This window comes from Xiphophorus maculatus, chromosome 7 (genome assembly GCF_002775205.1).
Source record: "Xiphophorus maculatus strain JP 163 A chromosome 7, X_maculatus-5.0-male, whole genome shotgun sequence".
Lineage (NCBI taxonomy): Eukaryota > Metazoa > Chordata > Actinopteri > Cyprinodontiformes > Poeciliidae > Xiphophorus > Xiphophorus maculatus.
Window position 1 is genome coordinate 23,461,617 of NC_036449.1, and position 22,093 is coordinate 23,483,709.

Below are 22,093 nucleotides of genomic sequence, written 5' to 3' on the forward strand. Positions count from 1 at the left end.
ACTATGGAACAGATTTACACTTCCAGGCTCCACAAGAATATTTTGGACATTTTAAATGACTCTTCACACCCTGGCCATGGTCTCTTCCAGCTGCTGCCATCAGGCAAGAGATACAGAGCAATAAAAACCAGGACAAATCGCCTAAAAAACAGTTTTTACCCGATGGCAATCATGGCACTAAATTCAAAGGCATAAGAACTTCTGCTCTTGACACCACTTTGTTAAAAAATGTAAATTCTGTTGCGACACCTCCAGGCGCTGCAACCATCTTCTGATGTCTATTTATTTCTCATTTTGTACTATTTATTTCTTAATCTTTTTTATGTATGTATGTATGTATATGTATAGCTATATTATGTATATACACATAACCTGCATTTTAACTCAAGTCGAGCAAATCTCAATCTCGTTGTAATCTGTTGATGACAATGACAAATAAATCTTATCTTATCTTATAGAATAGATGAAAATGATCAATTGTGGAGATCAAAACTACATTTTATAAGTGACTTTTTAAGATGTTCATTTAAATGTTTTACTCCTCAACTGTACAAAGTTGCCTATTGGAAAAATACAAAGAATAGACAAAGACATTATTGTAGCTAATTAATAATTGTACATGGGTTAATGAATTTAATTATTTCAAATAAAATATAAAAAAAATTTTAAGGTATGCATTATTTTTTATATGTTGTCTATTAGCAATGAAAATGCAAATTCATATAATTTCTTTTTTAGATTTTGTTACGCAGTTTATTTTAGGGCAAGAAAATGCCAGTGGTTCGTACCGTGGAGGGTTAATATTGTTGCGGCTCCTTTAAGGCCAACTCTGACGTCACTTTTGTTGGAAAAGCTATTGGCTATTCCACTTCCGCACATTTCAATCAGAGAAGCATGGCAGAGGAACAGCTTTGGAACAGGGTAAACATTCCTTATCCCTGTGCAACTTCAACCGTCCGCATAGAAGTTGCTCCAAAAACAGGTTTGATCGTCCAAACAGAAAATGTCTTCCCTTGTTGCGTGCTCATTCTTAAAGACACATCAAGCGAAATGATACACCTAACCCTAACCACGTGCTTTTGCAGGGATACTGACAATCTACCGTTAATGTTTTGCAGTTAGACTTTTCAAAGACCTGCTGCTGAAAAACGGCGAGGTCCTGAAGCTTCTTCACAGTAAGCTACTTCAGACGGAGATCCGGCTTCTCTACGATCTGATGCACATGCTGAACAACAGCTACAGGGGGAACAAGACCTTCAAGGGCTTACAGCAGGTGAGAACTACAGGCAGAAACCTCACATTATGCTTCAGTGTGTCACATTTTCTCTTTTCAAGTTTCAGAATGTCGAGCAGCAATAGAAGTGTCAGACTGTCCAATCTTAATCTGAATTTCTACATGAGCTTGTCTATTTATGTCCCACAGGTTGAACAATGTGTAAACAGACTGAAGAATATGAAGCTTGATTCTGCTCTTCAGGGGCTAATAGAACTATGTCCCAATCAGATTCAGTTGTAAGTTTTAACTAATTATTGTTGTAAATGTAGCTATCATTAACACACAAGCCAGACGTGTTTCAATTACAAAACACAATGCAGTTATTACAATTCTTTGTCTGCATTTTTTTTTCAGCCATGAGAAATGTGGGATTAATGGTTAATCCTCTTATTATAACTGCTTAATTGTGACTTTTTTTCACCAAAATTGTACTCCCCTAACAGAACACTGAGAAAATTATAAATAATAGAGAGAATTGAAGATAAAATCTACACTCAGTTTGTTGTCATTTCATTGTAAAGCCAAAACCCCATGATCCTTTGAGCTCCCCACACTCTCTAGTGTCTGCAGAGCCATTTTGTTTACCATGTTGCAGCTGCATGTACCATCTCTAATTACAGTTTCTTCATGGGTTTTAGGGCATTGTGCAAGACGAAGGGTGACTGTGATGTTCCGAGTCAACCCATGCTGGAGTGGACCTGTCTGAAAGTGCTGGGAGCTGGCAAGCTGCTGAGCTGCACTTTGTCTCGCTGCAGCAGAGCTTTCTTGTATCCCGTTTAGCAGTTCACACTGTTCTGTACATCAATCTTTAGTGTTATTTTTATTAGAACCAAAAGAGGGTTTGTGATGCATCTTTGAACATCTCTGTCAGAGTTATTTTGTCTTTAACAGATTAATTTTTCAGATTAGCAAAGCGGCAGATGAAATGGGAGGAGTTTCTCATCCTGAATATTGTGCTAACTAGCATGCTGAGTCGTTTATGGTAAGTAGCCTCTTTATTTTTCCATATTTGCAGCTGCAATTGGATGTGGGAGATAGATCAGCACAAAAAATAATTTGAATTCTGCTTTTTAGAATGATTTGACTCGGAAGTCAAAGGTTGAAACCATCAGAATTCAGATTTCCTTGACCAGAAATTAGAAACTATGTGTGACATTATCAATATATAGCATGATACCATCACAACAACCATTCTAATTAAGATAAAATAATAAATTGAATTTTTTTTTCAGTCAGTGGATACGCAGACTTTCTGTAGAGCAGACTACTCCAGAAAGGCTTTCCTGCCCATTACCATCTACGTATCTTTAGAAGTTAGGTAATGTGAAATAAAACATTTCATTTCTCTTTGGGATTAATTAGGTATTTTGAATTGAATATAAAACAATCCAAAGGAAACAAGTTCATAAGTTGTTGTTTTTTTAATATAACTACCAATATTTTATCCTGGATACAGTTAAGAAATCCATATTTGGTTTGAATAAAATTATTTTAAATTTTATTCTTCCCTTCATGCTCCCCACCGGTCTTTGGCACTGACTGTGTTAATTTGACCACATAATTATTACTTCTGCTTGTGTTGGAATTCAACAAACATTGGAACTGAATGCTTCTCATTCAGGAAACGGACGTGTTTTCAGAAATTATTTTTTTCCAAAACTGTATATTATCACTAGACCAAAAATTATATAACAAAAAACATTGTGATGTATTTTTGATGTATTGCCATAGTAAGAAAACTGTTCTTAATATATTAGTTGTTGACATATTTAAGTGTTCTTGCAGTTAGTTTAAATATTGCAAAGTGTATTTTTACTAGGGTACTTTCTGCATTATAGTTTGGTTCCACTTTAACAAGCATTGAACAGTAATGTAGCCTGATGTCTGCTGATTAATTGATATCCTCAACACACTCAGCCATATTAAGTCAGTAATCCTTACTTGTACGATTCTGTGAAAACTGATGTATCGGATTCGTGAAGAAGTGTCCCATTTCTTTGGAGGATATTTTAAACACTTCTTGAATTAAATCCTAAGGAATGGGGAGACATTTAGGGGTAAAGATAACTCTAAGAAATCTGATTCGGACTAAGTAGTCAGTGGTAAATGTTGTAAATGAACGGTAACAACAGTGACTGAAAGCAAACATTACTGGTGATTAGTTGTGGAGAAATTTGATAATGAATGTGCCAGAAATGGAAGCCATCCAAATACCTCCTGGCGCAGAGTCTCTCCTCTGTGGGGCTGTAAAGTTTATAGCTCATACACTGCTCCACTGTGCTTGGGTCTGTGATTGATTTCTGCAAAGCAGGAGTATATAAAAGCTATTTCTGCCAATTCTGTCAGCCATTTTTATTGGAGCTAATTGATGCTGCGGGAAAAGACTTTTCCTGTGAAACTGCATTCCTGGCGTTAGGCTGCTGTGTATTGTACATTCAACAATTTAAACAGTTATAATGAATATATAAAAGAATTTTGTTTGGGTGGCCTTTTAGAAACGCTTTCTCTTTTCATATAAAATGGCTGATCTGGTTCTTTTGCTTTATCAGGGTGTTTTTCCGTGGTTTGCTGGTCAGCCTTTGCAATCTTTACCAGTGGCTCCTGGAACTCCTGAAAGCTGTAGCCCTAGCCAAACCCATGCCCTTCCTCACCAACACGGTCTTGCCAGCAGATATGGCTGAGTTCCTGGATCTCTCTGATGCTTCAGTGCTGAAGAAGCATCCAGCATTTCACGCTTGTCCTAAAAATCAGAAAACAAAATGCCGAACAACAAAGACAGCTAAAGTCAAAAACAATAAACAGCAGATGACCTTTAAAGAAGACCTTGGGGTGGCTGTTGAAAGAGAAAGAGGTATGGAGTCACTTGATTACACAAGACCAGACCAATTATCTCCATTTATTTGGTTTGGTATTTTGGTTTGCAAAATTTGGCTCCTCCTAACCAATTCTTATCCAAAAATCTATTTGCAGGTGTCGGTTTTGATGTTGACGACAAGCCTTTTTTCTCCAAGGTCAGTATGATAACCAAGATGTTTATTCCTTTAACATGTGCCATATACAGCTGATTTTTATTCACAGAAAACTTTAACCAAATTGAAATTTTAATTTAAGTGAGTTTAGTTCATTTATATATATATAAAAAATCCCCTATTTAAATATTTGTACACAAAAACTGTGGCAAAAAAACAATATGTAAGGACTTTTAATTAGGAATTCATGGCTTCCTGTGGTTGATTTGTCATAGTTACTTCTTAAAATGGGAAAGACTAGAGAACACCTTTTGTCTGGATACTACTTACTTCTTGTGTCAGAAATTAGCTTTTTATTTAAACTTTCCAGTTTCCACAGTCAAAGTAACAACAAAAAAATAAATATGAATTGGAACTGTAAAAAATTAAGCTGCAGTAGAACCCATGTTTATCTTATCACAACACAGTGAGCTGACTGACCTATTTTTTTTTTTGCTTGTGCGACTAAGATACATTTATTTCAAGCCTTTCAGCACATCTTTACCAGTGGAGGGCGCTGTATTTATTTGTCCTTGTTTACCTTATTGTCTCATTTTGATCTCAAAGGGTAAGACTATCTCAAAATTGAGCAACCAAATCAAAAAACAAGAGTTCAAGAAACAGGTGAGTGAGGCTACTACATTTTCACTCCTGGATGACAATCTGGAGGAGATAATTCAGTGGTGCAGTTCTGAAAGAATGAAGAGGACAAAGCGTCACCTTACATTCCTGCGATTCAAGTGCCAAAAGATGAAGTGTCTCGAAGCAGCAGGACACAAGTAAGATGAATAAAACATAAAATTGTTCAACCATGACTTTCAACTTCTGTGACACATTTTGAATGCTAACTGCTCTCATTATCTGCCCTTTTACTCAGTGTTCAGAGGAAACTTCGGGTCTTCAGACAAGAAGTGTGCCAGGCTGTATCTCCCCAGGGATCAGCAGTGAGGACTTTTCGTTTTCCGGCCGTAACGAAGAGGATCACTGGCCAAAGAAGTCATTCTAAATCACTCTGGAAAAGATTTATGTTATCTAGAGCCAGGACTAGTTTTAAGAGGACAGGACTGCTTGGACAGCAAAAAGACTCTGGGCCAGTGGTGTATTTTGAAGATGTCGAAAAAAGCAAGACTTCAACCAGGAGAGCATTACAGATTAATAACCCACATAGCGATGAAGACATAGATGATATATTTGCAATTGCAGGCTTGTAATGCTTCATAAATCAAGACAAGACTTATGACTCACTGTCATAAGTTGACAATGTAGAGTAAATGTGGTCAATCGTCAGGTCAGTGATCTATGTGTAAATTGTATTTATGCTAAGTGTTGTATTAGAACAGATATTTTTACATTTTATACCTGTTATATCACTGCACCTCATCACACAGGACACGGATGAATTTCTGAAATTTTGTACATGAATTGTGTTTAATTCTGAATTTTTCGAACGTAAAGATACCAAGATATTACTTTTGTAGTAGGTTAATAGTTTGTATTCAAATGCCTAGAATATGATGAAAATACAGAATCGACATGATCTGTTTCTTTGTACGCTGGAAGTCCAACCCGTTCGCTCGGGTGTGGCTCAGATTGACACACAAAACAAATCGGAGATGAGAAGATATGTGGGAGGATAAAGGACGTCATCGCAGCGATCCTGTATCAGTTTCTCTCAGTGTAGCAGCAGCTCTAAATTACAGGAAAACCAGTCCTTTGGTGCATCTGAATGTTCTTCAGTGCCACAACGTCAGTTTATACTGCATGTAGTCTTTTTTTTTTTCCTTAAATAGGGAAACAAGAAATCTACACACACTATGTCTCTGTGTTAAAACAGACCACATAAAGTACAAACCAAATGCTAAGGAACTCTGGCCAAGACATATTCCAAAAGTATTGAGTTGAATACAAATACATGTCACATTTTTCAGATTTTTATTTGTAAATAAAAATAATTAAACTGCATAAATGTGCCCTACTTTGCGTTTTTCTATTACATTAATCCAAATAAAATGCTTTGAGATGTGCAGTTGTATCGTAACAAAAGGTTAAAGTTCAAGAGTCATGAATACGTTTAGAAGGCGCTAGCAAACAATGGGACCTACGTCTTTTTATTGTTTTCTGTTACAGCTCATAATATCTAGACAAGTTATGTCTCAGTTCCTTTTAAGATCTAAGGTCCAGAATGCCCTGTTGTAGCTTTGCAATAAAAATTCTCATTGTAAATTACAGAATCTACTCTAGCATCAACTGCTTTATTAATGGTCTTAAACAATCTAATCTTAAAACCAATGAGATCCTGCAATTCAGATTATGTTAAATGGAATGATACGTTTTCTGGGTGAGAACTCCGTCACCACTGTTGTGCCTCTAATCAGTTAATTGGTAGCTCTTTTAAAGCTGTGATTTTAACAGGTTTTAGATCCTTATAAAAATGAGAAAAGCAAGGCTATTGTCCTAATGTGTTAATCTTTATCCAAGGATCAAGGTACAGTCATAAAGTTAGGATTTTATTGCTGCACTGAGTTTTGAGTACATACTGTATTAAGCTAAAACTTGACAACTTTATTGTCTTCTCCAAAAATACAGTTTTTGTTGCAATTTCTGGAATCTGGTTCTGTTTTCTATCCTAAAATGTAAAAATAAAAATGCATTGTATGCCAAGTTTAGAATTTTTTACATTTTATTTATTTTATAAGATTAGAAGGATTAAAAGGACTATGATGAAATATTTGCATAAGAGCATCATAGTGCTAAAATGTTTATAAGATTAAGAAAGTATCTGATGTAAGCCTTGCCATTGCAGGCTATTTTGTCTGGATTCAGTATGGACCAAGTATTACACATGCTCTCGTATTCATAAATTTGATTCATGGGTCTGAGCAGAACTTAGAAGTGTTTGCAGGTATTGTTGGTCTCTGTCTCTTGAACTTGTGATGAACTGGCTTTCTTTGAAAGGCCACTTCTACTGCTGCACTGTATGTCTTTAGTTTAATACAATATTGCAGTAATTTTGGACATTTTACTTTTTACCCTTGTTCCATAGTACAATTTTGAATCAATTATCCGTCCTTAGTTGTTTTTCCACTGTGAAATTGAGAAAAATGCCTTTCAGAACAATATTTAAAAACCACAAGATCTGTTTCCTGGTTGTTTTGCATTTGCGTTTTATTTATTTATTTTCTGCTAAAGTGGTTTAAGAAGTTGGACGAGGGTTTTGGTTCTCAAGCTACAAAAACCACAAACCGGGTTCTTTAACTGGAGCGAGGGCCGATGCGTCACTTCCTGTCATATGTTCTTTTTACTTCCGTAAGGTGGGGCTTTTGTTACGGGAGCGGTTTGTATTCGGAGAACCAATGCGTCGGTCTGCGCTGGAAAAGCAGACAGCTAGATAGCATCGACCAAGGGCAGTCATTGGAACTACGCTTCGGTAAGGCGTCCGAATCTTCTTATTTCGGTGAAGTAGTTGTACTATTATGTGCTTATTGGTATGGCTCTGGAAATAACGTTACCATACGTTTTTAAGGGCAGAGCGAGTGACTGCTGGAGGCAAAGTGCTCAGCGTTTAACAGATTATGGGTGTTTAAAAACTGGTAGTTACCAGATTAATGTGATGAAATTGTCACGTTGTGGTGGTTGTCAAACTTTTTTCTAAATAGAAAACCCGATTAATAGTAGAATAATACCAGCACCATTGATTGAGTTTACGCTAGCATAACTGATTTGGACATTTCCCTCGATCTGTTGGCACTTCATTTTCCTTTTCTGACTTGTAAAAAATACTCCGAATAAATGTTTATGTTTACTTCATTACGCTGTGGTTTTGAAGTACTGTTTGTTTTTTCTTTAACAATAATGGTATTCGCAACTGTTAAAGCCCAAGCGGGTGAACTACTCTTTTTAATATTAACAAACTTGTGAGTTCCTCATAATTTAAGTACATCAATAATGTCTCCCATCATTAAATGTTTGAATAAGCACCTTGGTAATAACTGTTACTGCTGTAAAGTTTTGCCACTAAGAAGACACACCCAAACTAGCTCATGTGTTCTTCTGCTGATGTTGTAAATCCCTTGGTATCTTCAGACTAGGCAACCTGACCCAATCCATTAGATCTTTAGGTTTTACGTTCGTCTTTTCCTCTCTTAAAGGGTGCAGAGTCATAAAGATCCAAAGCCAGTTCGGTTAGTTGCCAGATGATAGTTTACATATAAACAGTGTAATGTAGAGATGCGGGTTGGTTTTTCCCCTTTTCTATTGAGTAAGGAAGAGGGGTGTATAGGGCGGTGTTAGCAAAGCACCACGCTTTAATCATCTCGATATTAATGACAGGTCCATTTAGGTAGCAGGGGAAGTGAAATTTTGTGTTTCCTTTTACAGATAACTGCCTGCATAAACTTGTTTTTTTAGGATCTGCTTTGGAATGAAACATGCAGTCATCCCCCATAAACAACTCGTGAACAGAATGCTGAGCCCAGCACATTTGCAGCATTTTCAGGGAAACCAGCTTAGGAATTGCTTGGCAGTCTTGTAGGGCTTTGGCCTGGCTTTTAAGAAGCTAATGCAGATTGTTAGGTATTTTTTCTTCTCACAACAAACAGCATTTGAGGGTTTTACTCTTTTTTTTTTTGTGATTTGATTCAAATGTTACTTCTAACACTTACTCAGCAATGAAACACATTGGATATATCAGATAACTAACTTTTTTGATTCCATAAAGGTGCCTATGTTTTAGTCTAGGACTTTTTTGCCGTAACTTAAAAACATTGCATAGGCACTTCAAAGTATACATTACCACAAGTATACGTGTTAATGGCTAAAAAGTTTTAAACAATTTCTGTTTCAGCCACAATGTTCTCTTAACTCAGCATGGATTTTGGTTTGGTAGCCACCTGTTTAATGTCTTTGTTTTACTCTGTAACTTGTCAGAGCATGATAGACATTTTTCCCCCGTCACTTCTCTTCAGTCAGTCAGGATGGCGTATATCCAGACCTCACCATCTTCATGTTTCTGAGGTGGGTAGTAACTAATGACATTTTTTGGGAGGAAAAATATGTTTTCACAGTAATTTTACTACACTATACTTTATACTTTTACTTGAGTAGAATGAAGTATTGCTCCTCTTACTTGAGTAAAATTTCTGGCTACCCTATTTAGCGCAAGTAATTTCAGAGAGTGAAGACCAGACATATTTTAACCAAAAATATATGAGACACAGAGACACACCTACAGTTTATATTAAAGTGAAACCTCTTGCTTGTCCACAAATAACATGCAGCTTTGCTGTTTTCATGTTATTTTCCATCTATTCTGTGCCATTGGTAGGTCAAAAAGATACAGTAAACACTATATATCGTCACTGAAAGTACTGGTGAGTTGAACAAACTCACCAGTGTGTCACTTGTTGCCACCACAGTGTGTGCAATAAAAACATTTAGAAGCAGATCACACTTGCATCACAACTGTCATATGTAGTGTTTGAACTACAAAAGCGACTGTATGGAATGTGGTATTTGTTAACTGTTATATGCCAGGTCTGTCAAGTGTATGAAAAAATAATTGTTTCGGGAAGTAGTATGAGAAGTCTGAGGTGGGAGTTGTTTTTGCCAATAGCTTCAGGTTACAGGAAAAGAGACACAGAAAGAGCCATATACTTGTGTTAAGTTATTGTGTGCTTATTAGAACGTTGCTTAAAAATCTGCAATATTTTGCAGATTTTTGTAATTTTTTACTAATTTCAAAGGCAGTTAGTAAAAAACTTACTAATTACCTTTGAATTTAATGTGATTGAGTGAGCGACTAAATGAGACTTGGAGTTATGTTGATTCTGACATTCACCTTATACATTGTTAGCTTTTGCTTCAGCTCATTTTTGATGATGAAAGCAGATGAGGATGTAAGGAACTAGCAACACACAGCAGAGCATCCTGTTTCCCCTGAGGAAGAGGAACAAGTTATGCAAATTTACATTTGTAAAAACGTTCTGCCTTTTTAAATTTTTTTTATATTGTTCATATTCGTAAATTCTTCAACTTATTGCTCTCAGCTGCTGCCTGTGGGCATGTTTACCAAGCTGTGACAGACGCTACCTGTGGCAATTGTTTGACTTTTTAAAATGCAGCTTTGTTTCAGCGTGATGGAAACTTCTGCTGGTGTCAGAATTTTTAGATCTAGTTTCACTGAATTTATTAAAATTTTTTCTTCCATGGTTCATATACAGGCTGTGATTCTTATTCTTGAATTTTAAATAATATTTTGTCGTAATTGCTTTCATTGCATCCTAATCAGCAGCAGGAGAGTTTCCAATATTAGAGCTCTCATTAATGTAGGGAAACCTGGAGTCTCTTAGACCACAATCCTGTCTTTCCTCAGTCTCTCACTCTCTGAATACGCTATAATCAAGGCCACCGTTTCACTGACCAACAGTGAGTGGGTTGTCTGTACTCACAAACTTGATGGTGTGTGTATTTATGTAAATGCTCAAGCCAAATAAAGAGGTATGAATTTACACAACAATCTGATGCCCTGGCTAATGAGTGCAAATCACTCTTTTGATTGTTTTATTAAAATTCAAAGCACTTTTAATGACTTATAATCCTCTAATTGAATTTAAAAACATTTGAATTGAAATGTTTTTGTTTGGGGAATCTGAAAGCAGACGGCACAGAGTGATTAATGTAGAACTCACCCATTGTCAAACCTCTACCTTAAATTTCAAAAATCTATATCTGTATAAAAGTGGCAAAATGAAGGGTAGAGAAGGCATTCAACAGCATGAAATTAAGCCTGTTAACTTGAGACAATGTTAGTTTTAAACTAGAATGATGAATTAACCCTATACTGGTTGCCATCGTGATCATTCTCTGTTTCTATTTTTTAAATTTAAAGTGGATAAATGATTCAAATTTTTCTGAATTAAACTTTCAATAAAATGTTTATTTGTCTTCAAATAATGCAAAGCAATGCTTTAATAATATGTAATTCTTTTTGTATTGCATATATAATCATTGTATATAATCAAATTTATATTAGTACTGCTAGAATTTACCTTTTAAAATATTTTTAGATGCTTAATTCAACTTGACATGTAATAATATGTGGATTCTGAATTAAATTCAGAATCCAGGTATTAATGTGGGAAATTTAATTTAATTTTGTACATTTACATTTTGTACATTTAATCAGATCCAAATATACTAAGGTGCTGTGCAGAGCAGCAGACTTTGACTTCCCATTAAATACTGGGCTTTACACAGAAAAATCCATAAAATAAAATAGAATAATATATATTTTTTATCTGTAAAATACAAAAGCATACATAGAGCATGTATAAAATATTATGGATTATTAAAGCTGATTAACCCTCTAATGCTCACCTGCATTACAGGATGACTTGTCTGGTTGTTTTAGGTTGTTCAGAAAACAGCCCAATAAAATTGACCTTGAGGGGGGAGACATGGCCACTTGCTGTAAGTGAGTTAGACATACTTTGAGTCAATAAATCACTTTTCCTTTTTTCTGCTTCTGGGACAAGGACACAAATACAATTACTTTGTGGAACTCTAGCCATAGGTGTCATCCCTATGCATAGTCAGTGGTATGTAACTTAGCCTTAAGAAGATGGTAAAACTTAAATGATGAACTGAGATGGGTGTCTTTAGAAGTGACCACCAAATTCTAGATCATGTTAAATATGGGACAGTACACTACTGCATTTACCTTTAAAGTTCTCTGACTAAGAAAAAAAACATCCAAATGAAGCTCAGCTGTTCGAAGAAGCTTTTGCTGACTTTTTGTTCGTTGCATGTCGCTGCAAATATCATACTCAGCATAAAGCTACCGAAGCATCACTTGCAAATTAAATAGTTCAATTTATTTTTAAATAAGAAAATAAACATTTTATTGTCTACAATTTGCCAGAATTTGAACCTGGTGAAGCCAAAAGTATGCCAATTAACTAGTTCAAAGTAGAACACATTTATAGACAAAAAATGGATATCATCTGAAATGCAAATGTTTATATTGTTTGCACAGTTTTGGCTTAATTACTATTCTGAGGGTGTTGTTTGTTCTGCAAATGATCTCTAGTAGAGTCTGTTAACTCCATTTAATGATTAATCGATTACCAAATTAGTTGACAAATATATCATCAATTGCTTAATCACGATTAACCCAATTGTTTCAACCCTACAAAAGACAAGTTTGTTTGAGGAACAGTTTAGACAGTACCTCATTTTCACCTGGAAGATATTTTCATATTAAATGAAAATATGATATTTATAAAATTATATTTTCATATTAAATGAAACAAGAAGTGTTTCATTCTTAGAGATTGGTTTGAAAAAGTAAAGCAACCCACTTAGTGCTGCTGCAGTTGAGGGGATTCCAACACGGGGAGGATTTAAGCTCTCAGTTGCCCAGTTTTGTCAAAGGCTTCTCTGTACACTCCCACAGGCAGATACTTGTTAGTATGCATTGTAGGGTGAAAATGGGCTCCTATCTGCTGTAGCTGTCTTTATAAGTATAGTAAATCATTTCCTGATCTCCACAGGCGGTGACTATTATAACTGCTACATATGAAGAACCAAACTCACTTATGCAAAGCCACCTGCAGGGCTTCACGCTTAAATTTTGCATTGTTTGTTGCACTGTGATAAAGAAGTTGTAGTCTTGAAACCTGGTCTGGGGTCGTGGAACGTCTTACCCATTCTTACTCTCCCCTCATTACTGTGACTCTGTCAGGTTATTGTTTTGGCACAACAAGTTGAGAGCCAGATTTATCCTTCAGTTCCTGGAGTTCATTTGAGACTTGTAGCAAATAAAGACAAAACATTAAAAAGATGATTTGCTGTTTGGTATATAGATGCAACAAGAGTAATGCATACATGAAGGAGAGCAAAGCAGTTCTCTGGAAAAAAAAGAAAAAGAAAATATATAATTGAGATTTCAACATAAACTTTCTGCTCCAATTAGTAATTACGTATTTCTGCTCACTTAGTAAGTTGTCAGTGTTGAGAGTAATTTAGTTTTTCATCTTTGAGGGTGAGGTGAGCAGATTATCTTATCACAAACCATAATATTTGTTATAAGTTGTTTGATGCAACTCTCATCAATCTTGAAAGGTAATAATGCAACACCTGTGTGAGACCAAGCTACTGCACATAAATGATATGGTTAAAGTCATTACCTGTAAAACAAGATGGTGGATATTCTTTGACCATACCAATATACAGGCAGGACTGGTTATGAGCAACGAATGCTATCCAAATTGTTTCCAAAGTTAGTGATTATTTTCACTTCGTACTAGAAGTGTACCAATAAATTGGCCATGATTTTCAGAATATTGGGAGATTTTGATCGGCTGATACTTAAATTTGAAGCTGATTTTATCCACAGATCTTATCTACACCTGCAAAAGTCTAAAAATCAGCCACTGTCCTCTGTTACTCTGCCATGAGAGATGTTTGACCAAAAGATAATGCCTGCACATTACAGTAAACAATAGTGACAATAGTGACCCCACAATAGTGACCCCCACTCAACCTTTCTTGAGTTGGCACCCCAGGAAAGGTGCCAACTCAGCACCTTTCTTGCTAATTTTTAGCAGCATTTCAGACAAAACAATTAGAATCAGCCAGAATTGGAATCAGCAGGTCAGACCTTTTAAAGATCTGCAATCAGCCAGAAAACTGCAATTGGTGCACCCGTACTTCGTACTTGAATGACCAAAAGTTGCATCACTTTTGATTAAGTGGACAAGTATATTTTTCAGTTGGTGAAAAATTTGCTTGTAGGCATTTCTATGCTGAATCCTGGAAAAGTTGTTTTAGTTTCAACCATGTCTTAAAATAAACAGCAGTTGAAGATTGGGTAGTTCTCGGAAGGGCTTTCTAATAAATGTCTGCTGTCCACATTGCAATGGTGTCATCTATTTTTCAGAAGCCTAGCAACCAAAGTGGTTTGTTATACTTCACCCCTCCCTTTTCACAACCCCTGATCCTCTTTAAAGGGCTTGTACCAAACATCTGAGACTTGCCAGAATACTGGTTTATCTTGACTTTGAGCATTTCTGAGACCGTGTTGCTGTAATGTTGGAGGTTTTGGTTAAATTAGTTTATTGTGTTCAGTTTAATGTTAATCCCTGCCTCGTTTTTCCATCTGTGCTTGTGCACAGGGAAGTGGGTTACATGTGAATAATTAAAATGGTGACCCGTATACATAAATGCTGAATTCTGCAAGTTCCATAAGAAGGTGTGTAAATGTGTTTGTGTGGGCATCCTTCATATCAACTATTCCACTGGCCTGGTTTGGGATAACAAAGACAGGAAGAGTAAAGGTCAGGCTTCATTCCCTGATTAGGGAAAGTGGAACCATGATGCCACATCCTCAGATGCTGTTATCTGTTAAAAATGTTCAAACTTCTCATATTATGTGGCCCATTTAGAGATCCTTTTTTTTTAGGTTTTATTTGATTTAAAGGCTTGTTTCCTTCTGTTTGCAATGACAAGTTTAAGTGGAAATTCTAAGGTATTTTTTTAAGACTTTCTCCTCTTAGTCTTGTCTCCAGATGAGTGTTGCTGGTTTCAAGCAGAAATGTTTACTGTTGGGGAGGAGCAGATTATGAATACTGCTATGAATCAGCTCAGTGATTCCATTAGCATGACATCCTGAGAGGAGGGAAGGATCTGTCTCTACAGAGACAGAGAGAGAGAAAATGTTAAAGATAAGGTAATAAATGTATTAGGAGGGGCCAGGAGAGTCTAACATTATTAACTTAAAGAGGTTTTTGTGTCAAAGCTGTTTTCAAAGTGATTTTTATGCTCTGGTATTTTGTTTTGGACTTGTGCTTTTGGCTATACATTGCTGCTGGGTGGCTCAGTTGGTATTCTATGCACTGATATAGATGACAGAAGTGGCATCAATCCAGAGCAAGGTAAACACATGACTGTGTTAAGTCTTTGTATTAGATCAGCTCACACAACAGATTGAAGAATGCTTTTTATCAGAGCACAATAGACCCAGGAGCACTTTATTTTACTGAGTGCTCTCTATTAGGTTCACAAGGTACAACATGTTGTACCTTGGAGACACTGATACATTCTTGCTAGCAAATTATCTTCCTGTGAACAATGTCTGGTAATTTACCATCTGATGAGATGAATTTTATAAGTTAATAAATTATATTAGCTGCATTTAGTAGTTAAAGATGCAACAAATATTACTCTGAGTTCTTCCTCCTGGTATTTCTATTCTGCCAGTAGATTAATTCAAGTCAGTGGCTTTCTTTTTTCAAAATATACAGCACTTGTACAGTTTGAACCGTTAACTAGATTAATTTAAACGGGACACATGTAAATTAAACAGTAGTTTATATGAATTTTATCTTTTATTTTTATTTTTCCAATATAAAATCAATTCGGAGTAGAGGCAAACTTGATTGAAATATGCAAATTTGATTGGCCATGAAATTCAGACAAAGAATCCTTTTCATTAACACACTTGGTCATACCTACGCTTCACCAGGCCACGTTAACGGCAACAGTTTTCAGTAGGTTACTGAGTGAAAAAGATTCAAAGTTAGCCATTTTTAAAATGATGCATGGTGTTTTTAAAATGAAGTCAAAAGAAGCAATAAATGGAAACTGTAGTTTCTATGTTTCAAGACGTTTTCATTGAGGCGACGAGAGAGAGCAAGACTTTTAATAGATAACAGAAAGGCTAGGGGTCTTAATGCAAACTTGCTGTTTTGTCCTTTTAAGCTATTAGTATCAGTGATTGAAATGCTAGATTTAAATATGTCTGCAGGCTTTTAAGATCTCAGAGTAAGTAATCCTCTTTTTCTGTTGGAAATGCACACAGAAACTGCTTTGTTTATTAAGTAATACTTGTTGTTAATAAAAACAGTGAAGATACCAGTAGTTTAAAATGTCATCTCAACTTAGCTTGGTTTAGTTGAAAATGTTAGTGAAAGCTTGTCTTAACAGTTGCTGCTCTCACACAGAGCTGTTGCATTCTGATAAATGCATCTCACATTTTCAGTGCTTTTTTTGTTATTATGACTACAATAGATTAAAAGAAGCATAAAAAGAACATGCAGCCAAAGCTGAACTGGAATATTATAATGGTATATGGATTCTTTAAAAGTTTGTAGTCTGCACAATGTTTAGTCTGTGAAAACAACAAAAAATTAAAATATTTCAGAGAAATCCAGTATGTTGTTGTCTCATCTTGTGAGGTGGATTTTTCTATCCATCTGTTTATTTCTTCAACCTAAATTAAAGAAAATATCACTTAAAAGGACTAAAGTAAGATAAATATTTTGGTTGGCTTTTTAAGGCTGTCAAAACAGAAACTGCACTTGGCAAACAAACTCAGCAAGAAATGAAGGTTAAAGTTCACAAGAAATGATTGGACTTCTAGTTGCTAAAGATACAATGTGAAGAGTGTGTTTTATCCAGCTGTAATGTGACGGTAATGCAGATATAATCACAGTTTTAAATAACTGCAGAAATATTGACAGTAGAAGCTTGGTTTTTAGTTCTCAGCGCATTCAACACTTGAAATAATTTCCATTTTAATTGAAGCTCAGATGAGACATTTAAGGCATCGGCGGTGGAGTCCGTTAGCACTCTGTTTAAAAGTTATATCTGACAGGGATGGGAGATACAGAAGCAGGCAAAAAGCAATTGACTCTGAGCTTTCACCTACTCGGGGCAGGGCCCTTATAAAGCAGATAGATGGCCAGTCAGTTCTTCTTTTTTTTCGTTTTTAATGGCTCCAGCACATGATGCTCTGTTTTAATGCTTTCGTAAATTCAGCCTGGCCATGGAGAATGATGGCTTCATTACTCCTGATCAGTTGCAATGACCTTTTGATGGGCAACTTTATAAAGTTCTCGGATTCATGAGTAGGCAATTTGGCACTTTAAAGGGGGCGGTGGGTGTTAAGATTCAAGATTTGTTGGAACTCAGCCTAGAGCCTTGGCACAGAGCGCTGCTATCTGTTAAGTAACAACTGCCATCTGCCCATCCGCTTCTCACATGTTCCCTCCTTATTGATGTTATCCACTGTACACACTGCTAAGTTTCCTCTCTTGTCATTCACAGGTCGCTGTCGTGGGCGAGTGTGTGCATATGTGGGGGTGTGCGTGTGGGTTGTGCACATGTGTTTGAGTGTGTGAGAAGGACTCGAAGAAAAATCCAGTGATGGCTGCCAATAAAGGTAAAAACCAGAGTTCTCTGGCACTGCACAAGGTGATAATGGTGGGAAGTGGAGGTGTTGGGAAGTCCGCCCTAACGCTGCAATTTATGTATGATGAGGTGAGTTAATACTACACACACCTGGTCTACCCGCAAACTCCTGTCTTATCAGTTACCCACTGTTCCCTTTGTTTAATTGGTCTCCTGGGAAACGCTGTTAAAATGAGATGAGGGCTCCCAAAACGACTATATAGGAGAGGCTAAAACACTTTAATAAGACCAGTAGCTTAAACTTTCTTTTAAATCATATGATCTTTTTTACACATTACAACCACAAACTTCTTTGTAATTTAATGCTATTTGGTGTGAAGTGTGCAATTGTGAAGTGAAAGGGAGGATGCATTCACACCAATTTGTTTGCTTGGAAAGTCCAGTTCATTTGGGGACATGTGATTGCACAATCGAACTCTGGCCCGCCTAAAACTCTAGGTCTCTGTTCTGTTGAAGTGAACTCAAAAATTAGAGTTAGAGAATTTTGCTGTACATTTACAATGGTTTAATGGCCCAGACACACACCCAGGTAAGAATCTACTCTGCTATTCACATATGGTTCAGTGTGTCTCAAATTGAGCTGTTTTGGTAAAAATTTAAAAATGAAAAGCCTCTTTTGTAAAGGTGGTAGTGTCATCCTCACTGCAGTAACAATGATTCTGCAAAGTAATGACTTTGGGAAATAAATACAAATGCATGTCAAATCTTTCATATTTTAATCTGTAAAATACATTACATTGTGTTGGTGACTTCCATAAAATCCAAAGAAAACATATTGAATTTTATGACTGGAACCTGATAATGTGAAAAGGTTGACAGGTTGTTTAAATCTGGTGTTCTATATCCTTGTGCAAACACACATACACTCTTCAAAACGCAAAAAAATAAATTGTCTTTATGTTCTCCTTCTCAGTTTGTCGAAGACTACGAACCCACTAAGGCAGATAGCTACAGGAAGAAGGTAGTGCTGGACGGGGAGGAAGTCCAGATCGACATCCTGGACACAGCTGGCCAGGAGGACTACGCTGCTATCAGGGATAATTATTTTCGCAGCGGGGAGGGCTTCCTGCTGGTTTTCTCCATCACAGAGCACGAGTCCTTCAGTGCCACTGATGAGTTCAGGTAATGATGCAGTGAGGCAAGCACGTAAATGTGGCATCTGTTGAAGGTCCGCGACTTTGATGAGATGTAAATTAGATTACATGTTGCTATATTGGTAATGACTGTGATCACTGAAATGATTCTATTACATTTTTTTCTACTCCTTAATCATGTTATTGTTTTAGACAAGTTCAGCTTAGGATTAAATTAATAGCTTTTTTTTCAGTGTCAGTTCTGAGGAATTGACAAAAAGGTTTGCTTGAATCTGATCCAAAAAAATACAACAAAATTGTTACATGCAGTCTAACATGGATCTGTTTTGCAGGGAAGAAAATAACCCTTTATATTACAAAAACAATTATGCTCCTGCTAAATGTTAGTTTAAGAATTATACCTATTATTTGCAAAGTACAAAAACAATATTCGACAACCCTTGCACTTGCTTATTAGGTTTCTGTTTTGTGCTTGCAGGGAGCAGATCCTGCGAGTGAAGGCGGAGGAGGACAAGATCCCTCTCCTGCTGGTTGGCAACAAGTCGGATCTGGAAGATCGTCGGCAGGTGTCTGGTGATGAGGCGCGCGGGAAGGCTGAGGAGTGGGGGGTCCAGTATGTAGAGACGTCTGCCAAAACTAGAGCCAACGTGGATAAGGTGCCAATGCTCACTCACTGCATTACTGAACAGAAATAGGCTAAAATTATAGGTGTACATGGTAAATTTATGCTATGAATAATTAGTCACAATCAACAGCATTGATGTTGATTGGTTAGTAAACAACACAGCCTGCTCAGGTAGCCAGACTGTTGTCAGCTACTTAATAGGCATAATTTACCTAAACTTGAGTTATATAAATACATATGTCAAAGGACCAAAATGAAATTTTCCATAGTCAGAGGTCCATGTATTATAGTCCATACATACGACAAAAATATCAAAAACCGTCACACTGGACATTTGACCAAAAGAATCACAACATGTAGAAATATAATAATTATTTACAAATTTAGGTTCTAAACTAGATTAAGTATGTTTTCTTACTTAAAGAAAAAAAAAAAAACTAAATAAATTAATTAATAAACGTAAATGGCCACCAAACACAGTTTTCCCACTCCAGAAGAGTTAGCATTTAAGTTGACAAGAATGTTTACAAACAGCAAAATAATATTTTTCCGTCAGTGAAGCTTGCCCCATATGACCAATGACGACTCCATTCACTCTCTGATGTAAAATTAGGTGATTATGAAACCATAAATTTGTAAAACATTGGTGCAACTTGCTAACAGTAACCACTCGTATCTAACTTGTAAATTCTGTACAGTACTGAATTTTAACATGAACTCAAATTTACTTGTTTGATTTTTATCTGACTCCCAAACATGTGAAGTAGCTACTCATTTCTCTCCAGGTATTCTTCGACCTGATGCGCGAAGTGCGTGGCAAGAAAATGACTGAAAATAAGGACAAAAATGGAAAAGGAAAGAACAAGAAGAGTAAGAAGAGTTTCAGAGAGAGATGCTGTTTACTTTGAGCTCTTCATGGACCTAAATATAAGCCACAACACACATCTGTATTGCCGGGGAACAAAACAGATGTTTTTCATTGTCATTTAAATGGAAATTGATAATTATTTTTGTAATGGCTTGTGATAGATTAGTCTCTACAACAATCTCAACCACTTTGTTGCCAATTTTACATACTAAAACTGGAAGATGACCACTGTTGTTACTGTGACTTAAACTGCAGTGCTTGATGGCTCACACTAAGCTAATGACCAAACTGCCAGTGACACTAACTATGCTGCTCAAGAATTTCTCCACTGTTTAATACTGAATAATGCCTTTGAATTTCAGTAAACAACGCGTTAAATTTCCGAAGCCACTCTTAACCTTATCATGCAGACCTCTTGTTTCTGAATTCATCAAACTGTAGGAACTATAATGCTGCTGTTTGTCATGTTTGTCCATTAATGATTACATTTACTGCTAGTAAATTTACTGCGAAGGTCTCATCCATTTGGTCTGTTCAGACTTATCCTTTCAAGTTGGCTGCTTTGAATTGATAAACATTTCAAATTATAATTTTTTTTTCTGAGTGCATAAGCTTTATCTTTCCCCAAGACATTGTGACTTTTGTGCCCACACACGATTCTCAAGGTAGTGGAATCCAATTAGAAGATTTGTGGCCAAACAGGGTTATTTCATATTCCTTTCTTCTTTTGTGCTCTGGTAGGATTACAAAAAGTTAATCAGAGAAATTCTTTGTAATTCTGCAGGTAAAACGCTGCAGAATTTTGGGGACTGAAAAACTCATTAATTAATTCTTTGTGCAGATATGATGCAATATCTTTACTAGTTTATCACACACAGAAGAAAGCAGTCATATACTCCGACCTTTCTAGTAGTGCAGAATGGTATTTCTTGTTTCTTTTAAAGGAATGTCAATGTTCTGGGATTTTGATGACAATCTTCAATAATGACATTTTTTCTTTACATTTTAATAACATGCATTTCATTGCCAATTCATAGGAAGGAATGAAGGAATTCATTCCTTAAAAGTCTCTTCATAGTGGAGACTTTTAAATAGTTTGTGCCAACTAAACTGCAAATCAAACTATATTTGTGCACTCTGTATGTGGGCTAACAGAGCAATTTGTCTGAACTATACTACCTTACTGTGTCTTTGAACAAAGCTTTACATCTTAACTCTTGTTTAATTAAGTGCTGTAGTGAGTGAGATGTTTCTACCACTGCCTAAGCCATTCTTTGTAACATGCCTTGTTTTATGCATTCTACTGTGAACATGCTTCAGTCTCCTTGCAGCATGAAAGTTTCAAAATAAATGTTTCTTTTCTTTATTCTTGACCTTGATGTTTTTATAATTTAAAACCAGTTTTAGGTTTTAACCATGGCTGATTCATGAGAGCAATACTTAAGTGAAATGAAGTCATTTACCACAATTATGCTTGGTGTTCCACATCATCCTCTCCTGGTAGGTGTATATATTTAAAATTTTAGCAAAAAAGTAATCATACAAAATAAAAAAAATTTAAAAAAACTTAATTCTTCTATTAGGTGACCTCATTTATTATTTTACTAAATAAATTAATTTGACCTTATTTTCTTCAAAAGTCAGCTAATTAACATTAACAAAGCTCACTTGTGTGCAATTTTAGCTCAGGAAACATTGTTGGATATTTGGCACTATGAAAACTAATGAACACAACAGTGTGCGACAGATAAGTTAGGTTATACAATATCCCAAGCTTATAATTTTTCAGAGAGCACTGTTTAATAACTTACCCAAAATGGAAATAGTAAGGTACAAATTCAAATTTACAAAGACAAGGTCATGAACCTAAAATGGTCACATTAGAGTTTTAAGAGCTGCCTAGAATCACATCCCAGTTGGACGAATCAGTCTAGTGGATGATTATTAGTGATGCTCATATCTAGTTTTTACACA

At 36.0% G+C, this 22,093-nt stretch overlaps 2 protein-coding genes across 4 annotated transcripts; both read left to right on the forward strand.

Moving 5' to 3' along the window:
* Positions 1 to 863: 863 nt before the first annotated feature.
* nepro (nucleolus and neural progenitor protein) lies at positions 864 to 6,074 on the forward strand. 2 transcript variants are annotated; one of them, XM_023336415.1, is made up of 10 exons: positions 864 to 982; positions 1,119 to 1,273; positions 1,424 to 1,512; positions 1,915 to 2,043; positions 2,181 to 2,258; positions 3,826 to 4,127; positions 4,247 to 4,287; positions 4,852 to 4,908; positions 4,983 to 5,063; positions 5,162 to 5,378. In XM_023336415.1, the coding sequence occupies exons 1-10, from the start codon at positions 895 to 897 to the stop codon at positions 5,288 to 5,290; spliced, it is 1,149 nt and encodes a 382-aa protein (XP_023192183.1). In that variant the 5' UTR covers positions 864 to 894; the 3' UTR covers positions 5,291 to 5,378. The 2 variants fall into 2 exon arrangements, with proteins under 2 accessions (XP_023192183.1, XP_014328395.1); XM_014472909.2 differs by having other exon boundaries at positions 4,852 to 5,063; positions 5,162 to 6,074.
* Positions 6,075 to 7,603: 1,529 nt separating this feature from the next.
* On the forward strand, positions 7,604 to 21,485 carry LOC102232228 (ras-related protein Ral-B). Of its 2 annotated transcripts, XM_023337294.1 has the most exons (6): positions 7,604 to 7,711; positions 9,249 to 9,297; positions 17,389 to 17,601; positions 18,446 to 18,654; positions 19,105 to 19,282; positions 20,037 to 21,485. In XM_023337294.1, the coding sequence occupies exons 3-6, from the start codon at positions 17,488 to 17,490 to the stop codon at positions 20,157 to 20,159; spliced, it is 624 nt and encodes a 207-aa protein (XP_023193062.1). In that variant the 5' UTR covers positions 7,604 to 7,711; positions 9,249 to 9,297; positions 17,389 to 17,487; the 3' UTR covers positions 20,160 to 21,485. The 2 variants fall into 2 exon arrangements, with proteins under 2 accessions (XP_023193062.1, XP_005810093.1); XM_005810036.3 differs by lacking the exon at positions 9,249 to 9,297.
* Positions 21,486 to 22,093: the final 608 nt, after the last annotated feature.

Coding starts and splice junctions, on each gene's coding strand:
- nepro (XM_014472909.2), top strand. CDS start 895: ATGGCAGAGGAACAGCTTTGGAACAGGGTAAACATTCCTTATCCCTGT. Junction 1,274..1,423: donor CCTTCAAGGGCTTACAGCAG/GTGAGAACTACA, acceptor TATGTCCCACAG/GTTGAACAATGTGTAAACAG. Junction 2,044..2,180: donor CGCTGCAGCAGAGCTTTCTT/GTATCCCGTTTA, acceptor TTAATTTTTCAG/ATTAGCAAAGCGGCAGATGA.
- LOC102232228 (XM_023337294.1), top strand. CDS start 17,488: ATGGCTGCCAATAAAGGTAAAAACCAGAGTTCTCTGGCACTGCACAAG. Junction 18,655..19,104: donor AGTGCCACTGATGAGTTCAG/GTAATGATGCAG, acceptor TTGTGCTTGCAG/GGAGCAGATCCTGCGAGTGA. Junction 19,283..20,036: donor CTAGAGCCAACGTGGATAAG/GTGCCAATGCTC, acceptor ATTTCTCTCCAG/GTATTCTTCGACCTGATGCG.